A 24,572-nucleotide genomic window follows, 5' to 3' on the forward strand; every position below is an offset into this window, starting at 1 on the left:
TGAAGCACATTTAGACAAGCCTGTGAAATACTGTGAGAATATAGTCTGGTCAGATGAGACAAAAATTTTACTCTTTGGATGCCATAATGCACACCATGTTTGGAGGTCAAATGGCACTGCACATCACCCCAAAAACATCATGGTGTGGCACTGGCAAAATTCATATAATTGAAGGAAGGATGAATGGAAAAATGTACAGAGACATTCTTGATAAAAATTTGCTGCCATCTAGCAGGATGATGAAGATGAAATGAGGGACATTCCAGCGAGACAATGACGCCAAACACAGCCAAGGAAACTCTTGATTGGTTTCAGAGAAAGAAAGTAAAGCTGCTAGAATGGCCAGCCAATCACCTGACTTCAATCCAATAGAAAATATCTATTGATGATAATAATAATAAACAATTATTTAGCAAGAACCAGTAAATGACATGACAAATAGCATGTATAATAAAAATAATTATTTTGTGATTTATATTAATTCATACAAATTAATTATTATCATAAATTCAATAATAATAATAATAATAATAATTATTATTATTATTAATTTATTTTTTAAATAATAAAATGGTTTTACTCCAGCTAGGTGGCATCATTTTTTGAGAAGTGCTGTTTTCTGTGACTTTTCATTATTGCCATATGGAAAGCATCCTCTGATTAATAACCATAACCACTTTTATTTCTTTAAATTAACAAGACATTTGGGACAGAAATGGCTTTTATCCAGATACAAGGAAACCCTCAGAGTGCTTGCTGTGTCAATGAGAGCTAATGAATGTCCTGAAGAACTGCTTAAGATGAAGATACAAGACTCTAATAAAAACTCAACCATCTGCAATATATTAACACACAATCCATCTCCCGCACAGAGGAGTCATTATCTTAAATCACAGCACACTCGCTGTAAATATGCTACTGGCTGATTCATGACCTCATCTTGGGACTGACCTTAAAGAGTGTATAAAGCTCCTCCAGCTCATCGATGCTGAAGGGTGTCTCCGTCACGATGGTACGCACCTGCAAATCCAGTGGATGAGATATTAAACTTCCAGATCCTCTGACTGAGGGCTAATACTACACTAGTGTCAGTATGGAGAGTGTCTGATTACCACATTGCGTTTGGTGGTGTCCTCAATGGCCTGGATCACTCTCAGCCTCTGTTTGAAACGCATCTGCTCAATCACATCCGCCCGGATGGAGCGGAACTTCTGCAGATCACAGTGAACATCAGCAAACATGCAACACCACACACACAACACATGAACACACTTTATGATATACAAGTTGAGAACTGGAGATGAACGGACCTCATAGGAGCTGCGCACCAGTTTGAAGATGTCCACCTCAGGATGAGGCTCCCCATTATCCGTCAGGAGAGAGTGAAGATGAGGGATTGGAGGAAGAGTGCTGTCCTTATTGGTCACGCTGTCCAGATACCTACAACACACATACACAAGCACACACACTCGTTTGAGTCAGCAAAACGAAGAAAATCAGCACCATCATCCGAACTTCTGCAGATCACAGTGAACATCAGCAAACATGCAACACCACACACACAACACATGAACACACTTTATGATATACAAGTTGAGAACTGGAGATGAACGGACCTCATAGGAGCTGCGCACCAGTTTGAAGATGTCCACCTCAGGATGAGGCTCCCCATTATCCGTCAGGAGAGAGTGAAGATGAGGGATTGGAGGAAGAGTGCTGTCCTTATTGGTCACGCTGTCCAGATACCTACAACACACATACACAAGCACACACACTCGTTTGAGTCAGCAAAACGAAGAAAATCAGCACCATCATCACTGTTTCATACATAGATCCTGCTATTCCATATATACTGTAGTATACTATAAATACACACACATATATATACACTTTGTAGTACACTATATACACATATACTACAAAATAGTCCCTTTGTAGTACACTGTATACACACACACTCGAGAATAATCCCTATGTAGTACACTGTATACACACACACTACAGAATAATCCCTTTGTAGTACACTGTATACACACATACTACAGAATAATCCCTTTGTAGTACACTGTATACACACACACTACAGAATAATCAGTATACAGTATACAGTATAGTCCCACACTATAGACACACACATTACAATTTAGTCACTTTGTAGTGCACTACATACTAAAGTATAGTCCCTATGTAGTACACTACATACACACATACTACAGAATAGTCCCTTTCTAGTACGCTATATACACATATTACATTATAGTCTCTTTGTAGTACACTATATATTACCATATAGTCCCTATGTAGAACACTACATACACATATACTACTGAATAGTCCCTTTATAGTACACATACAATACAGACTATATACACCATAAAGTATGCTACACACACTAAATTTGCAGGATACTGTATACTCTTATTTAGAATGTAACATATAATCATTTTGCGGTTCACATATTTAGCTTATAGATGGTGAATACTCACTACGCAGTATACTAGAAACACTAAATTTCCAGTGTACTGTATACTCTACATAGTATGCAGCATATTTTAACTTTTCAGCACACAGCATTAGCAAACTATGCTTACAGAGAATATATACTCACTATATAGTATGCTATATACACAATATTCAGCATTCTGTAAACTCATATAATCATATCGCATATAATCACACAACCAACATGGTTTACTTAATACGTAGTACAATACAAACTTAATTTGCAGTCCACTGTGTACTCTGTAGTATGCAGCATAAAACCACTTTGTAGTACACAAAAAACACTGCTTAGACTATATATACTCACTTTATAGTATGTTACATTCTATACATTTGCAATATACTGTATACTAGTATGTAGTATGCTCAATATAATTACCTCGCAACATAAACATGAACTGCTTACAGACTATATACTCACTATGTAGTATGCAACATTCACTAAATTCGCAGTATGGTATATACTATGCAGCATACGACTTTGCAGAACAGTACATACTGTATGCAGAATACTATGCATACTTACTAGACAGCATACTACAACATACTCATTATGAAGTATACCACACTTAGTATGCGGTTCTCCTACCTGCCCAGGATGGTCATGGCCTCTCCGTCATCTTTGCAGCTCAGCAGCTGATGGATGTTAGCGTCGAGCACCGACAGTGCTAGCTGGAAGATGACCTTGATGCCCTCGTAGAAGAAGCAGTCGACCACCACCACGGCGCTCTCAAAGGGCATGACGGAAAGGAAGAGCGTGAGGAACCAGGACAGAGAGATGGTGGAGATGACACTCAGCGCCTGCATGCAGTCGTACAGCTGAGGAACACAGACGTGAGCCAGCTCCTCGAACACACCCTGGTCCACCAAAGCACCTAGATACACACAAACACACTCATTGCTCACAGATCTTCCTGGATGTGTGTCATAGGGCACTATGAAAATGGTTTTATTTTTTCCCAAATTCACAATTAACTGAAATCATGCAATTCAACATCAATTTATTAAACTTAAAAAAAAAAAAAGTTGTTAGGGATGTATGAAATACTGACATTTTAAAATCTCAAATTTAAATCTCAAACTCAAATTCAAATTTTTCCCAAATTCTGTTTTTCATTTTAAATTTTCTAGATTTTATTTTAATGGTTTAATTAAATCAAAACTTTGACAACTTAATAATTTATTACATATTTTACCATTAATAGGGCCTTATGAAAAACATTTTATTTTTTTCAAAAATTCTGTTTTATTTTCCCAAATTCAGCGTTTTCCACTTTAATTTGTCACGTTTTGCCTACTGTTCAGGAGACGAAGGAGAATTAACATCAAAGGTCTTTATTCTTTCAAACAGGCAGGAACACACACGTATGGAGAGGACAGACGACATTCAATACCGGACAAAGAAACTAAAACTGGAAACACTTTAAATACACAGGACTTGACGAGAAACACCTGTGATCAATAAACAAAATTAAACACGAGGGAAAACTGGGTCATGGAACACGTGGGGAGCAAAACACAAGACACATGATTGACATTACTCCCCCCTTCGTCCACGCGTCTTCCGGGAGTGGGGAGTAATGTCAATCATGTGTCTTGTGTTTTTGAAGGTTTACTATTAAAATTCAAACATGTAAGAAACACAAGACAATAATTTTTTTCTTAAAAAAGTTTCATTATTATTATTATTATTATTATTGTTGTTATTATTACTTGGAGAACTACATTCTACACAATAACACTTGTGAAACAAAATTCTTTCATTGGGTCATGGTGATTCCAATTTTATTTAATTTTATATCATTTTATTTTGTAATATATTTATGCCTCAATTTCTTCAATTTAATAAAACAATTCTGCTCGTAATTTATTTAATTTTACATTTTATTTTATTATGAATTTATTTTATTTTATAATATAGTTATGTCCTTTAAGACCTTTGAGTTTTTGTGTGTATCTGATGATAGTTTTATGAATTGAATTGGTGGAATACTGGTGACATGACTCTCAGAGCAGCTCTGGCGATGAAGTTTGCGTTTATTTCCTCATATAGTAAGACAACAGACGCTGAAAACACTGTAAGCATCATGTGTGCCTGAGTAAGCGTGTAACAGATGAAACTGCACCACTCATTCACACAGATACGTGCAGAAGATGCAGATTTAATTATACACAGCAGTCTTTTGTGGTTTAATGTTCACCGATACTAGTCCATGTGGTCATTTGATTCATTGTACACTGCTACTTTTCATTTATGCATCCAAAATCTGGTGGCTCGCTGATGCATTCGAGAAGCTGGATGATGCAGGAGCTCACCTACGACTCTGGTGTTGTAGTAGTCGGGAAGCATGCGCTCACATAAGGCCACCAGCAGCCAGAAGGCCTCTTCCTCTTTAGCGTACAGCAGCAGGACGGAGGTCACGATGTTCATGGCCTGTGGAAGACGACAGACCGGCATTATGACCAAGCTGTGGGTGCATTTATTGCAGAAGGTGTGTTGTTGTGCATCGTACCTGGCAGTAGCCGATGTTGGGGTTGCGGAAGGCGTATGCAGTGAGGACTCGACGCAGAGCAGCGATGCCCATCTCATTCTGAAAGGCTGGATGCTCTGGAAGAGAGCGGTGGAGGTCTCTCTCGATCTCCTCGGTGGCCAGATTATATTTGCCCATCGACTTCTCCACCAGATCCTCATAATAACCAGGATGAGTGGCCATCTCATTAATCGCCCCTGTACACACCAATATACACACTTAAACAACCAAACAATCAACTTATCAGCAGCACAAATTGAAAAAAAATTATAATAATAATTTTACTGGGTCATGATGAGTTCAGTTATACCAGTGGTTTTAATTCCTGCCCTTTATTTTATTTTAAGCAGTAAAACTAGCGATTTATTTATTCTATATCATCACCAAAGGCTCTTTCTATGGCATGGACAAAATAATTTGATAATTCTATATATATATATTAGGGCTGTCAGTTTAACGCTTTAACTTAATTAATTAGTTATGAAAAAATAACGCCATTAAAATATTTTAACGCAGTTAAAGCAGTTTTGTTGGTAACAAAGCTGTTTTGGTTATCAATGACTTTCATTGTATGAACAAAAAATACTGAGATGTTTCTCAAATTATCTTCTTTGATGTTCCATAGTTTATGTTTGGCCGTTGTAGCCTAAATGTTTATGTGTAATAAATTTTATGTGTAATCAAAATAAATATTTATTTCTAAAGCTACAATTTGTAATGTCTACTTGATACTTTCCCATTTAGCACAAAAATAGCTTTAAATAATCTTTTGTGTGTATTTTCACAGTCAAATTAATTTTATTAGTTATTTTATTAATTAGATTAATTAATCGACATCATGTAATTAATTCGATTACAAATTTAATCTAATTTTAATAGAAATTATGCACTGAAAATACAATGTACATTTGATTACATCTTGCAACTTACAACCTGCTCATTGTTTCTGTATCACATTAGATACATTTCACTGAACTGTCTAAGATGATAATTAGATCACATAACAGTTATTGTCGACTATACTAGCTTCAATGTAGTGAGCAGCTTGGGCAGGTAATTCAACAGAGTAGTTTAACATAAGCTAAACCACTTTAAATCATGGGAAGCTTGTAGCTTCGCAAGTTTCAAAGTAACTTCAATCTCGTGATTTCATCATGTTGTAATGTTGCTAACGCAGAAAACTGTGAAGGAAAACAAGGCAGCTATTTGTTTACTACCACAGAAATGTGCTTGTGCAGTCATGTGTTTCAGTTTGTGCACTGGCCTAGACAGCTTTGAAGTGTGCATGTGTGACTCTTCTGAATAAGGCGCTCACATCTAACAAACAGGAAGCAGTGCTGTATTAGACAAACAGGTACGTGCGCTGAACCACAAAACAACCGCACAACAAAACAGGTGCATGCACACGTAAAAGAGAGTAAACACCTTTCAACATGCCCAGGTTTTTGTTCCTGATTGCTAATGTCTAGTGCAGTGGCTGGTTTTGCTTCAGGATCCAGATTTTACATGGAACATTAAGTACTGATAATTGTTTCTTGCATAAAAGTACAATAAAATATGTTCTTAAAAATCAAACCTAAAATGTATTATTGTTTTATTTTCATTATTTAAAAATAATTCTTTTTTCAAAAAAATAATACGTAGTACTATTTAATATATATATATATATATATATATATATTGGAAAATAATTGGCTGCATAAAATACATCATGCTCCACGCAAAGCATATTTAATGTAATCTGGGTCATATTTTCTTTTACTTTGCCTATTTTCCTAAAATAATGTTCTTAAAATCAAACAAAATGTATTATTGTTTTATTTTCATTATTTAAAAAAACAATTATTTTTACCAACAAAAAATATTTATTTATTTATACATATATACATACATACAATAATTGGCTGCATAAAAACATCATGCTCCATGCAAATCATATTTAATGTAGTCTGGATCATATGTTCTTTTACCGCATATTTTGCTCACTATTTGCAGAATGAGGTTAACACAACTTGTTCATCTTGGCATCTATCTAATCTGACCAGCTTCAACCAAATGACAGATAAATGTGTAGAAACTAATTGGCCACAGGCTCTTTGATATCAACAACACAAGATATCAGTAGACAGAAGGCGATAGGACTAATTATCTGGTTAGTTATTTATTGCTTGAATCCAGTCTTGCTGTTCTCCCTGCTGTCTGTGAGTCAGTTGTGGGATGCATGACTCACCAGAAAACAGGAGCCAGAGCTCTCCTCTCATGTTCTCCGGGATGCCCTGCAGCACCAGCTCTTTGGTCTTCTCCGTGCGGTACATACACACTCCCTGGCCGTATTCGGTGAAGTGATTCTTCCAGGCCTGCTCCTTCAGAAACTCTTTAGCCTGAAAACATGAGTATAAAGAGCACGACTCATCTGCTGTCCTGACTTCAGCTTCACAAGTGCTGATGTAGGAGACTCTCACTTTGAAAATAAGCGCCGGCAAAGAAGCGAAGCCAGTGAACCGTGAACTTCATTAACTTTCTATTCTCAAATTTAAAACGTGGTGCATTTAATGTATATAAAAGCTTTAGATTAGACAATCTTGCAAGCAAAATCCCCCCAAAAATGACTAGAATATTATTCTGAATGCCAAACGTATATATCTTTGCAAGATTTACATGCATTTCGCTCTCACGCACTGATACTGTGTGACTAAATTAACATAGTCTAGTAGTTTTAAAGCGAATGACTTGGATAAGCAGGTTTTCAGGTCATTTGTTGCAGGGTCAGCAAAGAGAATGAACTGTACACAGTCTTCTCATCAGTTGCACTTCCTGTGTGTGTCCTACTTAAGTATCTGCTTTAACCACAACAACGCAATAACCTGCATCTGACTTCAGGCTTTGAACTCTGACTGGACGAGGTGCATTCAAATGCCCATAAACAAACACCTGTGACCGCACCAGGGTTAAAACCTTTTTTTGTTACTTCAAATAAAATCCATGTTAACTGAAATAATATATGAAAATAATGAATAATAATAAATGTATATATATATATTAATATTTAATTAATATTTGTATATTATAATATTTATATTATTGTGATTATATATTATTTTTTATACTATATTATTATACATTAATATTTAGAAATGATTATATTTTGTAATTAAATAAAATATAAAAATGCGTCGACATGCAGCACAACTTCGCTTCCGACGACTTGAGTTAGATTCCCGACTCGTGGTCCTTTGCCGATTCCGTTCCCCTCTCTTTGCCCTATGCTTTCCTATCTTATCTTCACTGTCCTATCAACAATAAAGGCATAACCCCCCCAAAAATATAACTTAAAAAATAAAATAAAATAACTAAAACTAAATGAACTACAACTAATAATAAAAATGAATACAAATTACACAGACATTCAATAAAAATAAATAAAAATGACACAAATACAACTAAAATTACTAAAATTAAAATGAAAACAAAACATGTAATTTAAAATATTAACAAAAACTACAACAGTAAAATCAAAAATACTAAAATAACACTGAACCAAGAAGCTGTGTTGTTTGTAAACAGCCAATAATAAAGCTCAAGAACTACGTAACTTCACATAAGATTTGTTTACTCTGACAATTAATATTAATTTATAAACACAAATATAACTATTGGTGTCTTCCTGTTGTTTTATAAAAGCAATAAGTCACTCAAGGTCATGTATGGCAATGCTTTAACTGTGTTTTTTTAGGGGGAAAGGCAGCTCTTAATCATGGTAAAATCACTATAATGCACAGCCTCTTACAGTATTTGGCAGGACACATTTCTATTCTACTAATCCTGTTGATTTGTGAACTGAATGTACATCAGCTCCTGTCCTTCTCCTTCAGTCCTCTCAGTAAACAGTGATAAAAGCACGATGCTGTGGTGTTTGTGATCAGGCATGAGGGTGCTGTACCAGTTTGGGGTTGAACTCCTCCGGGGACCGCCGGCGGTACATGGTCATCAGGGCTTGTGTCGCTGTGGGAACCCTGTTATCATTGAGATTGAACTGTCTGTCACTGTCTCCCTCAGAGCCGAGAGCGCTGCGCTGGGGACTACAGGACAAGACACTGCCCTGCTGAGAGGACACCTGCACACAGCACAGCAGAAGAGATGCATGTAAAATAATAATAATTAGACATATATTCTGTAATATGTTTTTTTAAAGAATCATTAAACATATTAAATATGACAGTAAAGACATTTATAATGTTGCAAAAGATTTATATTTCAAATATTAATATTCTATATATATATATAGAATATTAAGATAAATATTTATTCGCAACTTTGTTAAATGTCTGGTGTTTAATTCACCTCCTAACACTAGATCTACTTTATCTTCCTGAGTGTTGCGGTCACCGACCTTTTGAGGGCCGACACTTTCTTGGGCGACTTCTTCTTGAGTTTGGGCAGACAGCGGTCCTGCTCGAAGCCCTTGTTGTCCAGCAGCTGTCTCATGGCTATGTTGGCGAGCTGCTCCATGAGTTTGAAGGTCTCGTTGATGTTGAGGAAGATGAAGAAGACGTGCTCGCTGCAGCGTGTGCTGACGCGCACCATGTCCGGCAGCAGCAGCGTGGCGTTCTTCTCCAGCTGAGTCACGTCGGCCCAGCGGATCACCAGCTTAGCTGAAACAAACCGCCACACAAGAGTAAACATTAAGATCTGTTAGGACAGAACATTTGTGACCCTGGAGCACAAAACCAGTCTTAAGTCGCTGGGGTATATTTGTAGCAATAGCCTGTCTGTCACTGTCTCCCTCAGAGCCGAGAGCGCTGCGCTGGGGACTACAGGACAAGACACTGCCCTGCTGAGAGGACACCTGCACACAGCACAGCAGAAGAGATGCATGTAAAATAATAATAATTAGACATATATTCTGTAATATGTTTTTTTAAAGAATCATTAAACATATTAAATATGACAGTAAAGACATTTATAATGTTGCAAAAGATTTATATTTCAAATAAATGCTGTTCTGAACTGTCCATTCAGAAAGGAATCCTGTATCTTCAAATGTGAAGCAGCACAACTGTTTTCAACATTGATAATAATCAGAAATGTTTCTTGAGCAGCAAATCAGCATATTAGATGATTTCTGAAGAATCATGTGACTCTGAAGACTGGAGTGAAAACTCAGCTTTGATCACAGGAATAAATTACATTTTACAATATATTACAACAGCTTCCATACTCAATAGCCACTTACTGTACACACTGTAAAGTTTCAGGAGTGACAACCACATTTACATACAGTGGTAAATCTCATACATTATTGTTTTGTGTGAGTATGGAACAGAACTCACTGATGATTGACATTGTTGTAACCATAGCAACATTTTGCCATCTCACACGTTCAGTATCCACTATTTTTTTTAAATAAAAATAATACTACAATGACCAAAGACTCGTTATGTTCTGCAATTTTAACTAAACCACTGTCAACAGCCATTGTGTTTGGGATGAAAGTGGGAAAGTTCGGAAGGCTGCTTTGCAGAGCGCTCTTGAAGGGTTGCCAAATCCTCTTATTATAAACAATACTTATTTAAGCGACTTTGGGCCTGTTGTTTAGGATCGGCTTGGCTCATAATGCGATCCATATTATGGAGATAATAAAGTAGGCAGGTGCAAGTCATGATATTTTGGTATGTGGCTTATTTGTAAAGATAACACATCTGGGTCTAATTTACAGTTTATTTTTTTATAGCAATATCTGGCAACACTGAGTCAAGACATACATCCTTCCTTGTGATATCTTGCACCACAACTCTGATATGCGTTTAAATAAATCATTAACAACAACTTGTTCAGTGCAGTTCTGCACACACTGTGCAGAATTTCTGTAAATGTGGTTGCCATTACCTGCATTTTTTGGGAGTTAATTCATTTGTAGAATCCATTTTTAGTTTTAGATTTTTAAAAGAATTCATTTTAAACATTATGTTAACATTTATTTTACTTCAAGTAACAGAATTGTTTTTTATGGTTTTAGTTTTAACATAATCAGCGTAGTTTACGTTCAGGATAAAGCATGCGCACGCTGAACGTAAACAGCGCTGATTACGTCGATTACGTTCTGGGGTACTTTCCAAAATGGCAGAAGACGTTAACTCGGGAAGAAGAATTGCTGAATAAATTATGTTATTATTGTTTTCTTTGCACACAAAAAGTATTCTCGTAGCTTCATAATATTACGGTTGAACCCCTGATGCCACATGGATTATTTTACCGATGTCCTTGCTACGTTTCTGGACGTTGATCGTGGTAGTTACCTTGCTGTCTATGGGAGGGTCAGACAGCTCTCAGATTCCATCAACAATATCTTAATTTGTGTTCTGAAGATGAACGAAGGTCTTACAGGTTTAGAACGACATGAGGGTGAGTAATTAATGACAGAATTTTCATTTTTGGGTGAACTATCCCTTTGATCACAGGAATAAATTACATTTTACAATATATTACAATAGAAAATGTTTATTGAAATATATAAATTGCAATAATATTTCAAAATATTACTGTTTTTGCTGCATTTTTGATCAAATAAATGCAGCCTTTCTTTTAAAAATACTTCAAAATCTTTTACATTTTTTTCAGGATTCTTTGATATATAGAAAGTTTAACAGAATAGAAATTATTGGAAATTTTCATGTGTGCTTACTGAGTAATTTCTTAAAAAAGAATATTAGTAATAAATACAAGTAGATTAATACACAGAGCTGTTCCTACCTCGTCGTCTGAGCTGCTGAGGCTGCCCGTGATTTCCCGCTCTAAGTAGATTTTGGAGGTGGTCTGCTGCAGGAAGTCCGAGATCCTCTGCACCAGGAAGTCCCGGTCTTTGAGGTTGGCAAAGAGGAAGGTCATTTTGTTTTTGGTGCTGATTGACAAGGGGCTGGGAAGGACGTTACAGCTATCGGCTTTCTCAACGATGGTCACCTAGTGAAACACTTGCTGACCTTTTTATTCAAAACCGTGATTCTTCTATTTTAAAACAAAACATTACATTACAATAGATACAATCAGAAATAAGGCCCACCCCTGATGTGTAGCTGTAGTGTACTCACCCTCTTTCCCGAGCAGGTAGGAGTAAAAGCAGAGGTGGTTGATGCTGAGGTACAGCCAGCCCTGCCGAGGCACCTTGCCCTTCCAGTAGCTGCAGGAGTAATAGTTGACCAGCTTCTCCTCCTCCGGCATGACGAAGAGCTTGCCGAACTTAGCGATGGCCTCCTTAAACTTATCTGTGTCATCATCCTCTCTGATTTCATGGCTTTTGTTGTATTCGGCGATAATGCCCTGCACACAAGCACACAGACAGACACGTGTAAGCACTAAAGCACCAATTACGGCTTTCTCAACGATGGTCACCTAGTGAAGACAGAGAGGGACAGGATGCACAACCCATTTTACTTCCACGAAGTGTAATCATTAAAAATGTCTTTATGCTGCAGCAACTGACTGGATTGTGAAAGATGGTGGAGAATGCAGGATAAATGCTTATGCATATTCAAATTTTGATTGTGTATGCTGTGTACTTATTCGAGTGTCATGTCATTAGTTTAGAGTGGAGCGGCTGGCGGGACGCACCTCTCTGAGTGGGATAATCAGACTGCAGACGGTCTCCTCTTTACTGGTGAAGCAGATGTAATTAGTGGAGACGAACATCTGTCCGAGGATGTGCATCTTGTTGAAGGGGGTCCATAGCGTGCAGTCTGTGTGACCGTCCAGTTTCTCGTCTTTCGGCAGGCGGAAAAGTGCCCGGTATCGCTCGCTTTTAGCCCTGGCGTCCAAATCCCTGAAGTCACAAAAACAAATATAAAATTGAAAAAGGCTGCTAAAAGTTTCCTAAACTCCTTCTAAATGCATATAGCGAACTAAACTCTACAATATTGTCACTTTACCATAGAATTGGTGGAGCTGTTCTGTACATCAGAGCATTAATCCTCTTAGTTTGCACAGACGGTGTTCAGAGCGCTCTGAAGGAGAGCCAGATTTGCTCCTTTCAATTTCACACAGCTGCCAGACGACTGTTCGCTCCAAAATATAATCCTTCACTTTTTTGTATTTCAACTCCCATTTTTAAGACAATTACAATTATCTAATGAATTCGATAAACAGCAGTTCTGTGACTGATCTGTCACTAAAAAAATATTTCTTACTCAGCATTTTTTACTTTTTTTTTTACAGTACAAATATCTAAAATCAGAATGCATTTACTTGAGAAGCTGTATTACTGAAAGGTATTAAGCCTTGTTTTCTGAAACAAATTAGCAAAATTAAGTGAGTTTATACTTAAACCTAGAAAAACAATCTGCAAATGGGGTAAGAAAAATAAACTCAATTTAAAAGGAAAACATGTTTTATTTTTCTTATCTCATTGGCAGATATTTATTATTATATCTTTAAATATACTGCTTTATTATATACGTCATATCTTAAATAATTTAGCTTCTAAAGTACCGGTAAATGTAGCTAATAAAATAGGCTATAAAATAAAAATATAAATAGGCTATAAATATAATAAATAATAAATAAAAACAACAAAAATACTTGTTTAGAAAACCATTTTTCACATCACAAGAGGAATTTTATTTAATTTAAATTTATTTAAACTGATTAATTAATTGACATTAATTTAGATTTTCTATTTGAATTTATTTCACAGTAACAGTATATATCATTATAATTATTTTTTGCAAGAACAAAAAATAACATAAAAAAACATTAAAACGCCAGCTTTTATTTATTACATAATAAATTAGTAATGTCTATTTTTGATCATCTAATATAAACTCTACACAAATTAAAAGTACTTCACCAGGTGCTTATTTCATAAAATAAGCAAATACATTTAAATAAATATAAATAAATATTTAAATAAGTTTCCTCTTTTAAATAAAAATATTTATTTTTAATCATTATGGACATAATGGCAAAAGATGAATTTGCAGCAAATGAACAAATGTGATGAATATTTCTTAATATTAAGATGAATATTTCTTCGTAACTTTGCTTCCAGTAGCTGCAGGAGTAATAGTTGACCAGCTTCTCCTCCTCCGGCATGACGAAGAGCTTGCGGAACTTAGCGATGGCCTCCTTAAACTTATCCGTGTCGTCATCCTCTCTGATATCATGGCTTTTGTTGTATTCGGCTATAATGCCCTGAACACAAACACACACCTATAAGCGCTTTGGCTTATAATGAAGCACCAATTAAACGAATAGCGTGTTTGAAATGCTAATGTGTAACCTGTATTTTGCCCTTGACGAAGGTGGTGATGTCGTTCTCATTCTCGAAGATGGAGAGCGTCTGCAGCAGATTCTGCTCCAGCCATTCCCAGTTCTCCGTGATCTCCTTACGAGAGCTCCCTGCCAGAAACAAAAGCCTCTGCGTCGTCAAATAATACGAATCCAGTCGTTTAGGATCATGCATTTCATTTGAAGTCTTTATCTGCAGCGACTTCATTTGCTCAGAACTGAACAGCAGATGGGTCCGGGTTCTTGGTTTAATTAGCTCTGTGTTAGCACAGCTCTCCTCAGACAATTAATCAAACACATTACTGGTGAGCCAAATGATTCATTAAGAGCGTTCTGTGACGAGTGCCCCGCAATTAGGTAAAGATGGAAATACACAATTATTTAAAAAATAAACTATCTACTCTCCATCTGCCGTTTAACCAAAGCTCACAAAAACATTTAATATTAAATGTTAAGTTAATATTAATATAAACATATATATATATATATGAAAGCTTAAAATAAAAATATTATTAATAAAATTAAAAATAATAATTCAATTTAAGATTTATAATTTTATATTTATAATATGTACATAGGTGTATATGTTATAATAATATTAAATTAATTTAGCTGTTTATAATGTCTGAAAACCAACGATTTATATTAAATGTTACATTTAATCTTAATATTGTTTTATATTTTTATATACGTAAATTTAATATTAAATATTAATAATAACATAAAAATCATTTAGCTGTTCAAAAATCAATCATTTTGTCTATAGTAATATTATTGTTAATTTAACATTAACATTATAATTTATGTATGCATGTGTGTGTGTGTACACACACACACACACACACACACACAATTTTGAATATTTATTACATTATTTATTTATTAATACATAATTTTTTAATAATGTCTGACAACCAAAAATATATTTAAATAGTAAACAAAAATAATAATATTAAATTGTACATTTATTATTAATATTATAATTTTATATTTATAATATAGGCATTTTTTAAATATATTTTTATAGTTAGATATTTATTTTACAACATATATTTATACATTTACACTGTAAATGAAGCCTACAATTATTTCTAGAAAATACATTTTTCAATAAAAAAGTCCCTATGTACAGTCATGCTAAAGCCTTTCACAGAGCATATGCACATCAGAACAGGCACATGGGTTTCTCGCCCAAAATTATGAGATTTACCAAATGGCTTGCAGCTAGCAAAGTAAGAGCTTGTGAAATATGAACCAGCATTCGCAGTTGCCTGTAAACCAGATTAGCTCAGAAACAGAGCACTCTCCGCTCCTCTGGGAAGCCAGCGCTCTCTTTTGGCTTCACACATAATGTTCTGGGCTGGGGCTGGATGCTCTTACCTTAAATACTGTGGGACAACCATACTAATCTTACTGATACAGTCATCTTGTATTCAACTCCATGTTGTGTCATCCATTAATAGCATGTTTGTTTTCAGCTCTGTATTTTCACTCTCAATATGTCTCCACATATTGCTTGATTTTTGTTTGAAGTATTGAAAATGTTTTGAAGTATTATTTATTTACAATTATTAATTTGCAATAATATTTAAATCTGTTTATTTTTTATTTATGATTAAAAGCAATTTTTTTCAATATTAAAATAAAATAGTGAAATATTTAAGAGGCTCAATATCAAATTCGTTTTTGTAGTGGTATTGAAATCAGCATCAAAAAATCATGAAATTTCTTTAGCATTGCTACAGACTACAAAAATGAAAATTTTGGTATTTTGACAAAACTACTTGTTTCTTTAAGTGTAAATAGCATTAATCACTCTTACACAAATACATCTACCATGCCAATAATTGCACAGAAGAATCTACACCGGTTTGATTTTATTAGTGTTTTTTTTTTTTTCATTTTTATACCAATATTTACTAAACTGAAAAAATACTGAAGGCTACTTGCCATTGTTTTAATGCATTATTTAATTAGAATTATTAATTTGCAGCAGTATGTGTAAATAATATATACATAATATGTGCAAATAACGTAAATCACTCTTGCACAAATATATCTACCATGTCAATAATTGTATAGTAGATACTATACTGGTTAGAATTTATTTTATTTATTTATTTTTGTATTTTTTAAAGCAATATTTACTGAACTGAAAAAAATACTGAAGGCTACTTGCCATTGTTTTAATGTATTACTTATTTAGAATGATTAATTTTCAGTAATATTTAAACAAATGTATTTGTATTTTGATTTATAAGTTAAAATATAAACTAAAAATATAAAATGAATTTAAACGATTTAGTTAAAAAATAAAATAAAATAAAGAGCAATAGTCCACTACTAAAAAATAATGTTGCAATAGAGAAATGTTTCTGGTATTGCTCTAGCTACAAAAGCTTTGGTATTGTGACAACTGATGCCATGTGTCTTCACATGCAATTGGCGTAATGCAGACCTGCGCAAAATATATCTGCCATAGTAAAAACGCTATAACACAATCCATTTGGGTTTCAGTGTGCAGTGTCCTGCTGCCTAATATCGGTGTTACTCTGATCTCATCTTAAGTGCTCTTAATTGCACATTAACCGCACTGCCCTGCATCAGAAGACTCTTCGTAGTCCTGCACAAATACCGATTCCTAACAAACGCCTTCTTAGCTAAAACATTCCTGCACTGAAGTTTTCCACGTCTAAACTGAAGTTTAAAAGCGGAGACAGTCGGCATCGTTTGAAAGAAGAGTGGAGATTTCTGACTTCAGCTTGCACTTTAGAGGCACTAGAGCATGAGCTAATGCTCCGGCAGGCGGCGGGGGGTCGGAGGCAGTATGTTACCGTGGCCGATGCTCCAGTAAACCAGGGAATCGGGGGTCTGGTAGAGGATCCTGTACGGGGCCACACGGGCGCTCGAGTCCAGCACCACGTCAAGAGTACCAACCAGCAGACCTGTGAGAAAACAGACCACTGCATATCAGTCACACAAAACTGACTGAACCAACAGTACAACAGTAGAAAACAAGTCCACACAGACAAAGATATCGGTTTCATTTCATGGAGATATTTATAAAAAAAAAACTAGTTTGATTTATGAAATAGTTTCCGTTTTTCATTTGAGTTTTAGTATCAGTTTAACATTTGGGAATATTTCCACAGTTGTTTGAAAAATAGTATGTTTCCTAATGACCACATCGTTAGACTCGTGTTGTAATCTTGTGATCCTTGTCTTGGGACTTGCAAACACGAGAATGTTAAGAAAGAGATGATTTAATATCATCCCTGATTTAAGCTTTAGCAACAAAAATGGTGGTAAAGTCGATTCATTTCAGTGAATCAGTTCAAAATGTTCGTTTCAATGAAGTGATTCATTTTAGTTTTGCGTCTTTTCAGTCTCTTTTCGTAATCTATGGCTGTTTGGTCAAAATGATGGTTCCTTTGATCGAATAATAATTCATTATCATCATTATAATCATCAATCTTTTAAGCCAATTCAGAGCAAACAAACAAAAAAATATAATTTTCATATTATATTTTTAGGTACTTTATTTATTTATTTAATGATACTATTCAAAAATTTGGGTTAATTTAGATTTTTTTTTTAAGAATTTCATATTTTTATTCATCCAGGATGCCTTAAATTGATCAAAATTGCCAGTAAACACATTTATGATGTTACACAAGATTCTATTTCAAATAAACGCCGTTCTTTTGAACTTTCTATTCATCAAAGAATCTTGAGAAAATGTTTCACAGTTTCCACAAAAAATTTAAATAAGCAGCACCACAACTGTTTTCAACATTTATAATAATAATAATAATAAATGTTTCCTGAGCAGCAAATCAGCATATTAGAGTGATTTCTGAAGGACACTGAAGACTGGAGTGGAAAATTTAGCTTTGCATCACATTAATAAATTACAGTTTTTCCTGTATTTTTGATCAAATAAATGCAGCCTTGGTGAGGAGAAGAGACTTCTTCCAAAAACATTTTAAAAATCTCAAACGGCAGTGAGTGTGTATATATACATATCTTCAAAAAAAAGAAGCATACTGACATACAGCTTCAAAAGCTGTAGTTTAGCTCTAACTAGGTGTAGAAAAGGTCAGTAGCAATAAAACAACAACCAAGCAACCAAAAACACATCAGTCCTCAATGGCTGCTGCTTGTAAACCCCCTGGGCAAATGCTGTTAGCGGCCTTGAAGAATCTACCTGAGGAGCGTTAGCACTGCATCAGTGCATCAGACACCTGCAAAACCTGCAGACCAGAGGAGGAGCTATTCATCTCCAGCACTCATTCTCACAAAACCATCCAGTGTGGATCAGGCAGGTTCAGCCAGTTTGAACGTGCACAAGCAAAACTGGGATTTGAGACCATTTCGTTTATTTGGAATAACTGATCAATCATGCACAATAAGAACAGGAATGTGCATCCGTTTTTGACACCACAGATTTTGCCAAAGTTGAATGTGTGAATCAGGATCCTCCAAACAAATCTGGCTTCCTGTTTCTGCTGGAGCTCGTGTGTGCACTAACACCCCCCTCCTGAACATGTGACTTTCTGTTTCTGCTTTCATATGCTCGGATGAGCCACGGTTTCCTTGGTTGCGAAACAAGAGAGCAGAGATTTGAGAGTACTGTAAGGATCACGTGATCTATTCAGTGGCAGAGCCCTGCGTTGAGCGCTGTTTAAGTGCACATCAACAACATTCAGTTCATTCTTTAACACACCGTTTCCAGTTCCAGTATTTCAAGTTCCTTTGACAGACAGAGCCAAACAGCTGCCTTCTTCTGTCAAATACTTGACATATTTCATGACATAGCATTCCATAGGGCTCTTTTTATATTGATGTATTTTCAGAAAAAAAAATTTACAAATATTTTATTATTAATACATTTTAATTATTTTATTATTGATATATTTTAATATGATTGATAGACAGTATTTTACAGACACATTCAATGATATTAATTGAGTTTCCTCTGCAATAAATATTAAATATTCTATTCTTGGATCATGAATATTAATTAAGCTGCATGACTGACTGGACAGTCCCGAAAGGCTTCCAAGCAACGCATGCCAGAATTAATATTCACATACTTTATGGCTCAAATTCACACTGTTACACAGTAGCAAAGTCGTTTAACACTTTCCATTTTCTATTAGGGTGCAATCACACTAGATTGCCATCAAGAAAAATCACTTCACACTCCACAACGAATACGAGCAACAGGATATGAAATCATACTCTAGGGTTTTTGTTTTTAACAAATAATGAATAAAAAATAAATAAAAAAGGTAATAACGAATGTAAAATGTTAAATCATACCATCTATAGCAAACAGCATTAACGTTTGTTGTTATTGTTAACTAATGTTTTTGTTAATTGAAATAAAGCCAAAAATATAAATATTAGATGAAAAACTTAGAAACTAACTAGCTACTAACTCAAATAAGTGGACGTTAAAGTACTAAAATATTTTAAACTAAAACTGAAATTACAATAAATTAAAGGCAACTATAAATAAAAACTACTAAAAATGACATAAAAATTTGAATTAGTCTAATTAAAATAAAAACTGAGAATATAAAAAAACAATTCAAAATATTAATAAATACTATAATAGCATATAAATAATATTAAAATAACACTGGATGTTTGTATTCGTTGTGTTGAAGTCATTCTGCAATGTTTAGATCCTCTTTTGGTCAAACTGCTCAGTTTGCACTGCACATTGCCTACTATTTATAAAAATGGGAAACAATAAATAACAATAATTGTTTCAATAGTAGTATTCTACATTAATGTCACAAGACCTCTTTGTGAACATGTTTAATTCAGCAAGTGGCATCCAGTTGTTGAGTTTATAAAACATAAAAATTCGGCATTTTTAATCCATTGCTTTTCAACCATTTGCACATGGAAGGTCCAGTCGAGCGCACTGCATTATGGGAGACACTACTACATTTTGACCATGGTAGTAGGGCGTGCTAGACTACATAGCCTTTTACAGATATGCTTGTGTTTCCCTGATGGCATATATGTGAATCCTGGGAACACAATCAGTCCTGTGAATCTTGTTAGGATTAGAGATGCACCGATTGACCGGCCAGTGATCGGAATCGGACGGTTTTTCCCAGTCTCACGTTTTGCCGATTCTGAGCCGATCCTTTTATTGCCAGCGGCGCCGGCAATGACGTCACAGCTACGCGCACACTCACAGTCGCGTGTAAACATGTAAACACTTAACAAAATTAAGTGACTTAGATTTTAGACAAAATATTGACTGTTTTTGCTAAATTTCGCTGACGAAAATAGTTCTGATCAAAGCCACTGTTGTGTGTCTCTGAGCAACACACAGTGGTGTTTCGTTACTGAATGAATCCACGTTTTTGAACGAATCGAGTGAGTCAATTATTTAGTGGCCTATTCATAAGAACAGTCACTTGCCTCGTTTCTGAATGAATCAGCCATTTGAATGAATCGGTTGAATGAATAAATAAATGACTCACTCATTAAAACAGACATTTGCCGCCACCTACTGGTGGTTTAGTCATATTTAAAAGTATCATTGCATTTTTTCAACATTTATTTGTGTTTAAAAAAATATGTAAAACATTAATCTTATAAAATTATTTATGCATTTGAAATTTTGCAGTGTAAATGCATTTATGGCACCTCAGCTTCATCAAACTGTCCGTGTAAATGCATCTAATGCCACTTCAGATGCAGCTTCTGTTACCTCAGCAGAAAGATAGAGTTCGTTAATACTAATTTCATTTGAATGGTAACAACTCTAGTTTCTTATTATTCTAACTGAATTAATTAAAACAAAGTAAGAATTTGATGTGAAAGATGACACATTTAATAAGGTTAGGGGAAAAAAAAGACTATTTATAAACATAGTGGGAAATGACATCTGTTTTGTTACATACAGCAACTCATTTTAAGTGAACTATTTCTTCCTCTTTCCAGTCACAGAGCACTTTACTTTGAGAGTTGTTTAAGTGAGAGAAAATCTGTAACTTAGTCCAGATTGGGGGAATTGTAATATTTAATAATTTCTTTTATTATGTAAATAATTTTTGCATTCAAATTTGCATAGATTTCTGTTTGTATATGCTGTTAATTATAGTTCTTAGAAAGAAAATCGGAATTGGCAAAAATCGGTATCGGCAGGTCACACTTCCAAAAAATCGGAATCGGCCAAAAAAATTGCAATCGTTGCATCTCTAGTTAGGATGCTTGGATAAGGAGTTGTGGGAAGAACATTTCATTGTTGTCTTTTCTCATTCTAAATATAGAACGTTCTGCTCTCAATTGAATTCATCTCCGCTCTGACAAAAACAGCCTTACCAGCACACGGACAAAATCAATATTCTCCTGAACAGCATCAACCTGATACAACTGCATTGAATATCATAAAAACACAAAGAAGCTGTTGACTTCACCCATATTGAGCCTCAGAAAAGACATTTAGGCTCCTTCTGGGTGCATGCAGACCACTGGGCCTGTGGATAATAGATGAAAATTAGAGATAAACCGATATTCATATTTTTTTTAACCGATAATTTGCATGTTTATGTGCCTGATAACCGATATGCAGAACCTGCATTTATTGTTTTACTTCTGTTTTATTTCCATCATGCACTCTTTCAAGCCTGTTTTATTTTTAAATTATGTAAAGTTATGTCTTTGGGACATGATTTGACAGATTTACTCGACTCGTAGCGCCAAGCTTAAACTACAGATCAAGCGTTTATGTAACGAACCTCATTTGTGCATTAATGGCAGTTATGTTAAATAAAGTTTAGCAAATAAATCAAAGGAAGCTACCTTACATTTTAACAGGTTTGTAATGGTGGTCTTGTGTGCAATTCTCCATTTATCGGTGGATTCAATATTAGAAAACTGATATCTGTTTATGGAAACATGCATAAATATCAGGGAAAATATTGGTAAAACCGATTATCGGTCAATCTGTTGCAACTGTTCTGGACGTCCTAATGATAAAATTGGATTAAAGTATGTTTATGTTGGTTTAAAAATGCACTACCTACAGTTTGATTGCTTAAAGGTTGCTCTGTCTTAGCTCACTGCAATTTTTTAAAGCATTTATCATTTAAGCATCAGCTTTGTATCAAATTTTTCTTATAAAATGCCTCAAAAACAGACACAAATGAGTCGGCTGTAGAGTACAGATCTATAGAAATAATACAGAGATCATAGCTCAATAACTTTCCTGGAATAATCTGATGAGAAATGCTTGAGACCAATGGCAAATCTGAGCACAGTTTGAGACAATGTTGAAACACATGAGGGATTCCTTGAGTCAAGTCAAGTCAAGTCAAGTCTGCTTTATTGTCAATTCTTCCACATGTACAGCACATACACACAGAGAATTGAAATTGCGTTACTCTCAGACCCTTGGTGCATACAGATAACCAGATAACCAGATAATCCTGAGTCTTTTTCTCAGGAGAAAATGTACCCATATTTAGCCACAGAAAAGACATTTGGGCTCCTACTGGATGCATGTACAACACCAGGCCTTCAGATAATGGACAAAAACACAACTGTTCTGGACGTCTTAATTAACAAATTGGAATAAAGCTTGTTTATGTTGGTTTAAAATTGCACTACCTACAATGTGATTGTTCAAAAGTTGCTCTTTCATAGCTCACTACTATTTTTTAAAGCATTTATCATTTAGGCATCAACTTTGTCTCAAATGTTTCTCATAAAATGCCTTAAAAATAGACTCCAATGAGTCGGCTGTTGAGCGTAGAGCTATAAAAATAACACAGATTATAGCTCAATAACTTTCTTGTAAGAATCTGATGAGATCCTATGGAGTTTGAGTTTGAGACAATGTTGAGATCTCTAGAGGAGAAAATTCTGGAACGATTCAGGTAATAATACCAAAACAAAAGCAAAAGTCACTGTTCAAAAGCATTTGTTCTCAATGAGAAACATGTGAGACATTAAGGAGATCTTAGCGAGATCTCATGTGTGATTTTTTGTTCTCATAGATAAATAAATGGAAAAATTGGATGAGCCTACAGTAAACACTATTTACACATGTAAAGAATAAAAAAATAGGAAAATGTTTCAGAAACCATATAGGCTAATCATTACACACAACTACATCTTCCTTGCCTATTCCACTTTTCTTTTGTTAAAAATTAATGTCTGAATAAAAATTTCACAAGATTTTTGGTCAGTTTGACATTTGTAAACACATACACAAAACCGCCGGCTACCCAAGACCCTGTGGGTCAGTCTGCTGGGCCGTGCCAGGCTCACCGACTCTCACTGGCACACAGCTCGCACATTTATGTAACAATGACATCATCTGCCCTCGCTAGTGTACGCTTTGTGTCTGTCTTTTCTTACTGACAGACACAAAGAGGTATGCGCACAAATACCGGCAACGTTTTGGCTCTAAAAACGTCGATCTCTGCTATTCACTCCGAGTTTTATCCGTAAACACATTATTTTTCAAGAACTCCCTTCAAGGCTCCAGCACGATATCTGTCAATCAGCGATAAAGAGGCGAACGCCACACATACAGCACCTGTCCAGCTATGAATACAGGTCAGCTCACCAGGTGAGGTCAGTAAAGCATATTTCACAACACCTAACCAGCTCAGCTTCCTGTCCTGAGGCATTGAGAATAAACTGAACCTTACTGAGCCTGTTTGGTCACTAATATCATGCTAGGACTTTTATATTGGGTTATTGGATGCATATATCAGCCAGACTGATTAACTGGCCCATATTTGGCCATTTTGATGTTGCCAAAGCAATAGAAGCAATATTTAGGGTTAGTAAACAAGTCTAAGAACATGAAAATGAATGTTAATTTCAGCAATTTTCCCAGTCATCAGTCAACCGAAACTCTCTCGATATTAGTATCAGCCATTGAAAAAACCCCATCGGTCAACCACGGCCACATTAAAAACATCCCACAGAAACAATGAGCCATTTCTATGGTGCTTGAATGCATCTATACATCTCTTGCATGGCCTGTTCACAGCAGTGATAGAAATAATATGATTATGAGGCTTTATAAATCCATGTAAGTCTATATTACGCACAATCATGCATACACACAATAATCAAATATATACTTGATTCGGATTGATCAGTCATAGTATTGTCCAGGGCAACTGAATGGTAGAACTGAATGGAAACCAACTTTCTATCAATATCAAATCGGAATATTTATTGTCCATTCAAACTCTAATTTAAACTTTTTTTTTT

The 24,572-nt window shown here is 35.2% G+C and overlaps 1 protein-coding gene across 1 annotated transcript in view; it reads right to left on the reverse strand.

The window, feature by feature from the left end:
* LOC107700882 (TBC1 domain family member 9-like) overlaps positions 1 to 24,572 on the reverse strand; it is a 32,828-nt gene that overhangs the window by 7,210 nt on the left and 1,046 nt on the right. Inside the window, exons 2-12 of the mRNA XM_016502713.1 lie at positions 17,144 to 17,254; positions 14,302 to 14,420; positions 11,784 to 11,990; positions 8,974 to 9,147; positions 7,264 to 7,414; positions 5,016 to 5,230; positions 4,819 to 4,936; positions 3,092 to 3,377; positions 1,617 to 1,746; positions 1,113 to 1,211; positions 952 to 1,020 (exon numbers count right to left, since the gene is read on the reverse strand). Of these exons, the coding sequence (XP_016358199.1) occupies positions 952 to 1,020; positions 1,113 to 1,211; positions 1,617 to 1,746; positions 3,092 to 3,377; positions 4,819 to 4,936; positions 5,016 to 5,230; positions 7,264 to 7,414; positions 8,974 to 9,147; positions 11,784 to 11,990; positions 14,302 to 14,420; positions 17,144 to 17,254 (1,679 nt within the window). The remainder of the gene's footprint in view (positions 1 to 951; positions 1,021 to 1,112; positions 1,212 to 1,616; positions 1,747 to 3,091; positions 3,378 to 4,818; positions 4,937 to 5,015; positions 5,231 to 7,263; positions 7,415 to 8,973; positions 9,148 to 11,783; positions 11,991 to 14,301; positions 14,421 to 17,143; positions 17,255 to 24,572) is intronic.

The sequence above is a fragment of the Sinocyclocheilus anshuiensis genome, unplaced genomic scaffold, assembly GCF_001515605.1.
Source record: "Sinocyclocheilus anshuiensis isolate Anshui unplaced genomic scaffold, SAMN03320099.WGS_v1.1 scaffold1127, whole genome shotgun sequence".
Lineage (NCBI taxonomy): Eukaryota > Metazoa > Chordata > Actinopteri > Cypriniformes > Cyprinidae > Sinocyclocheilus > Sinocyclocheilus anshuiensis.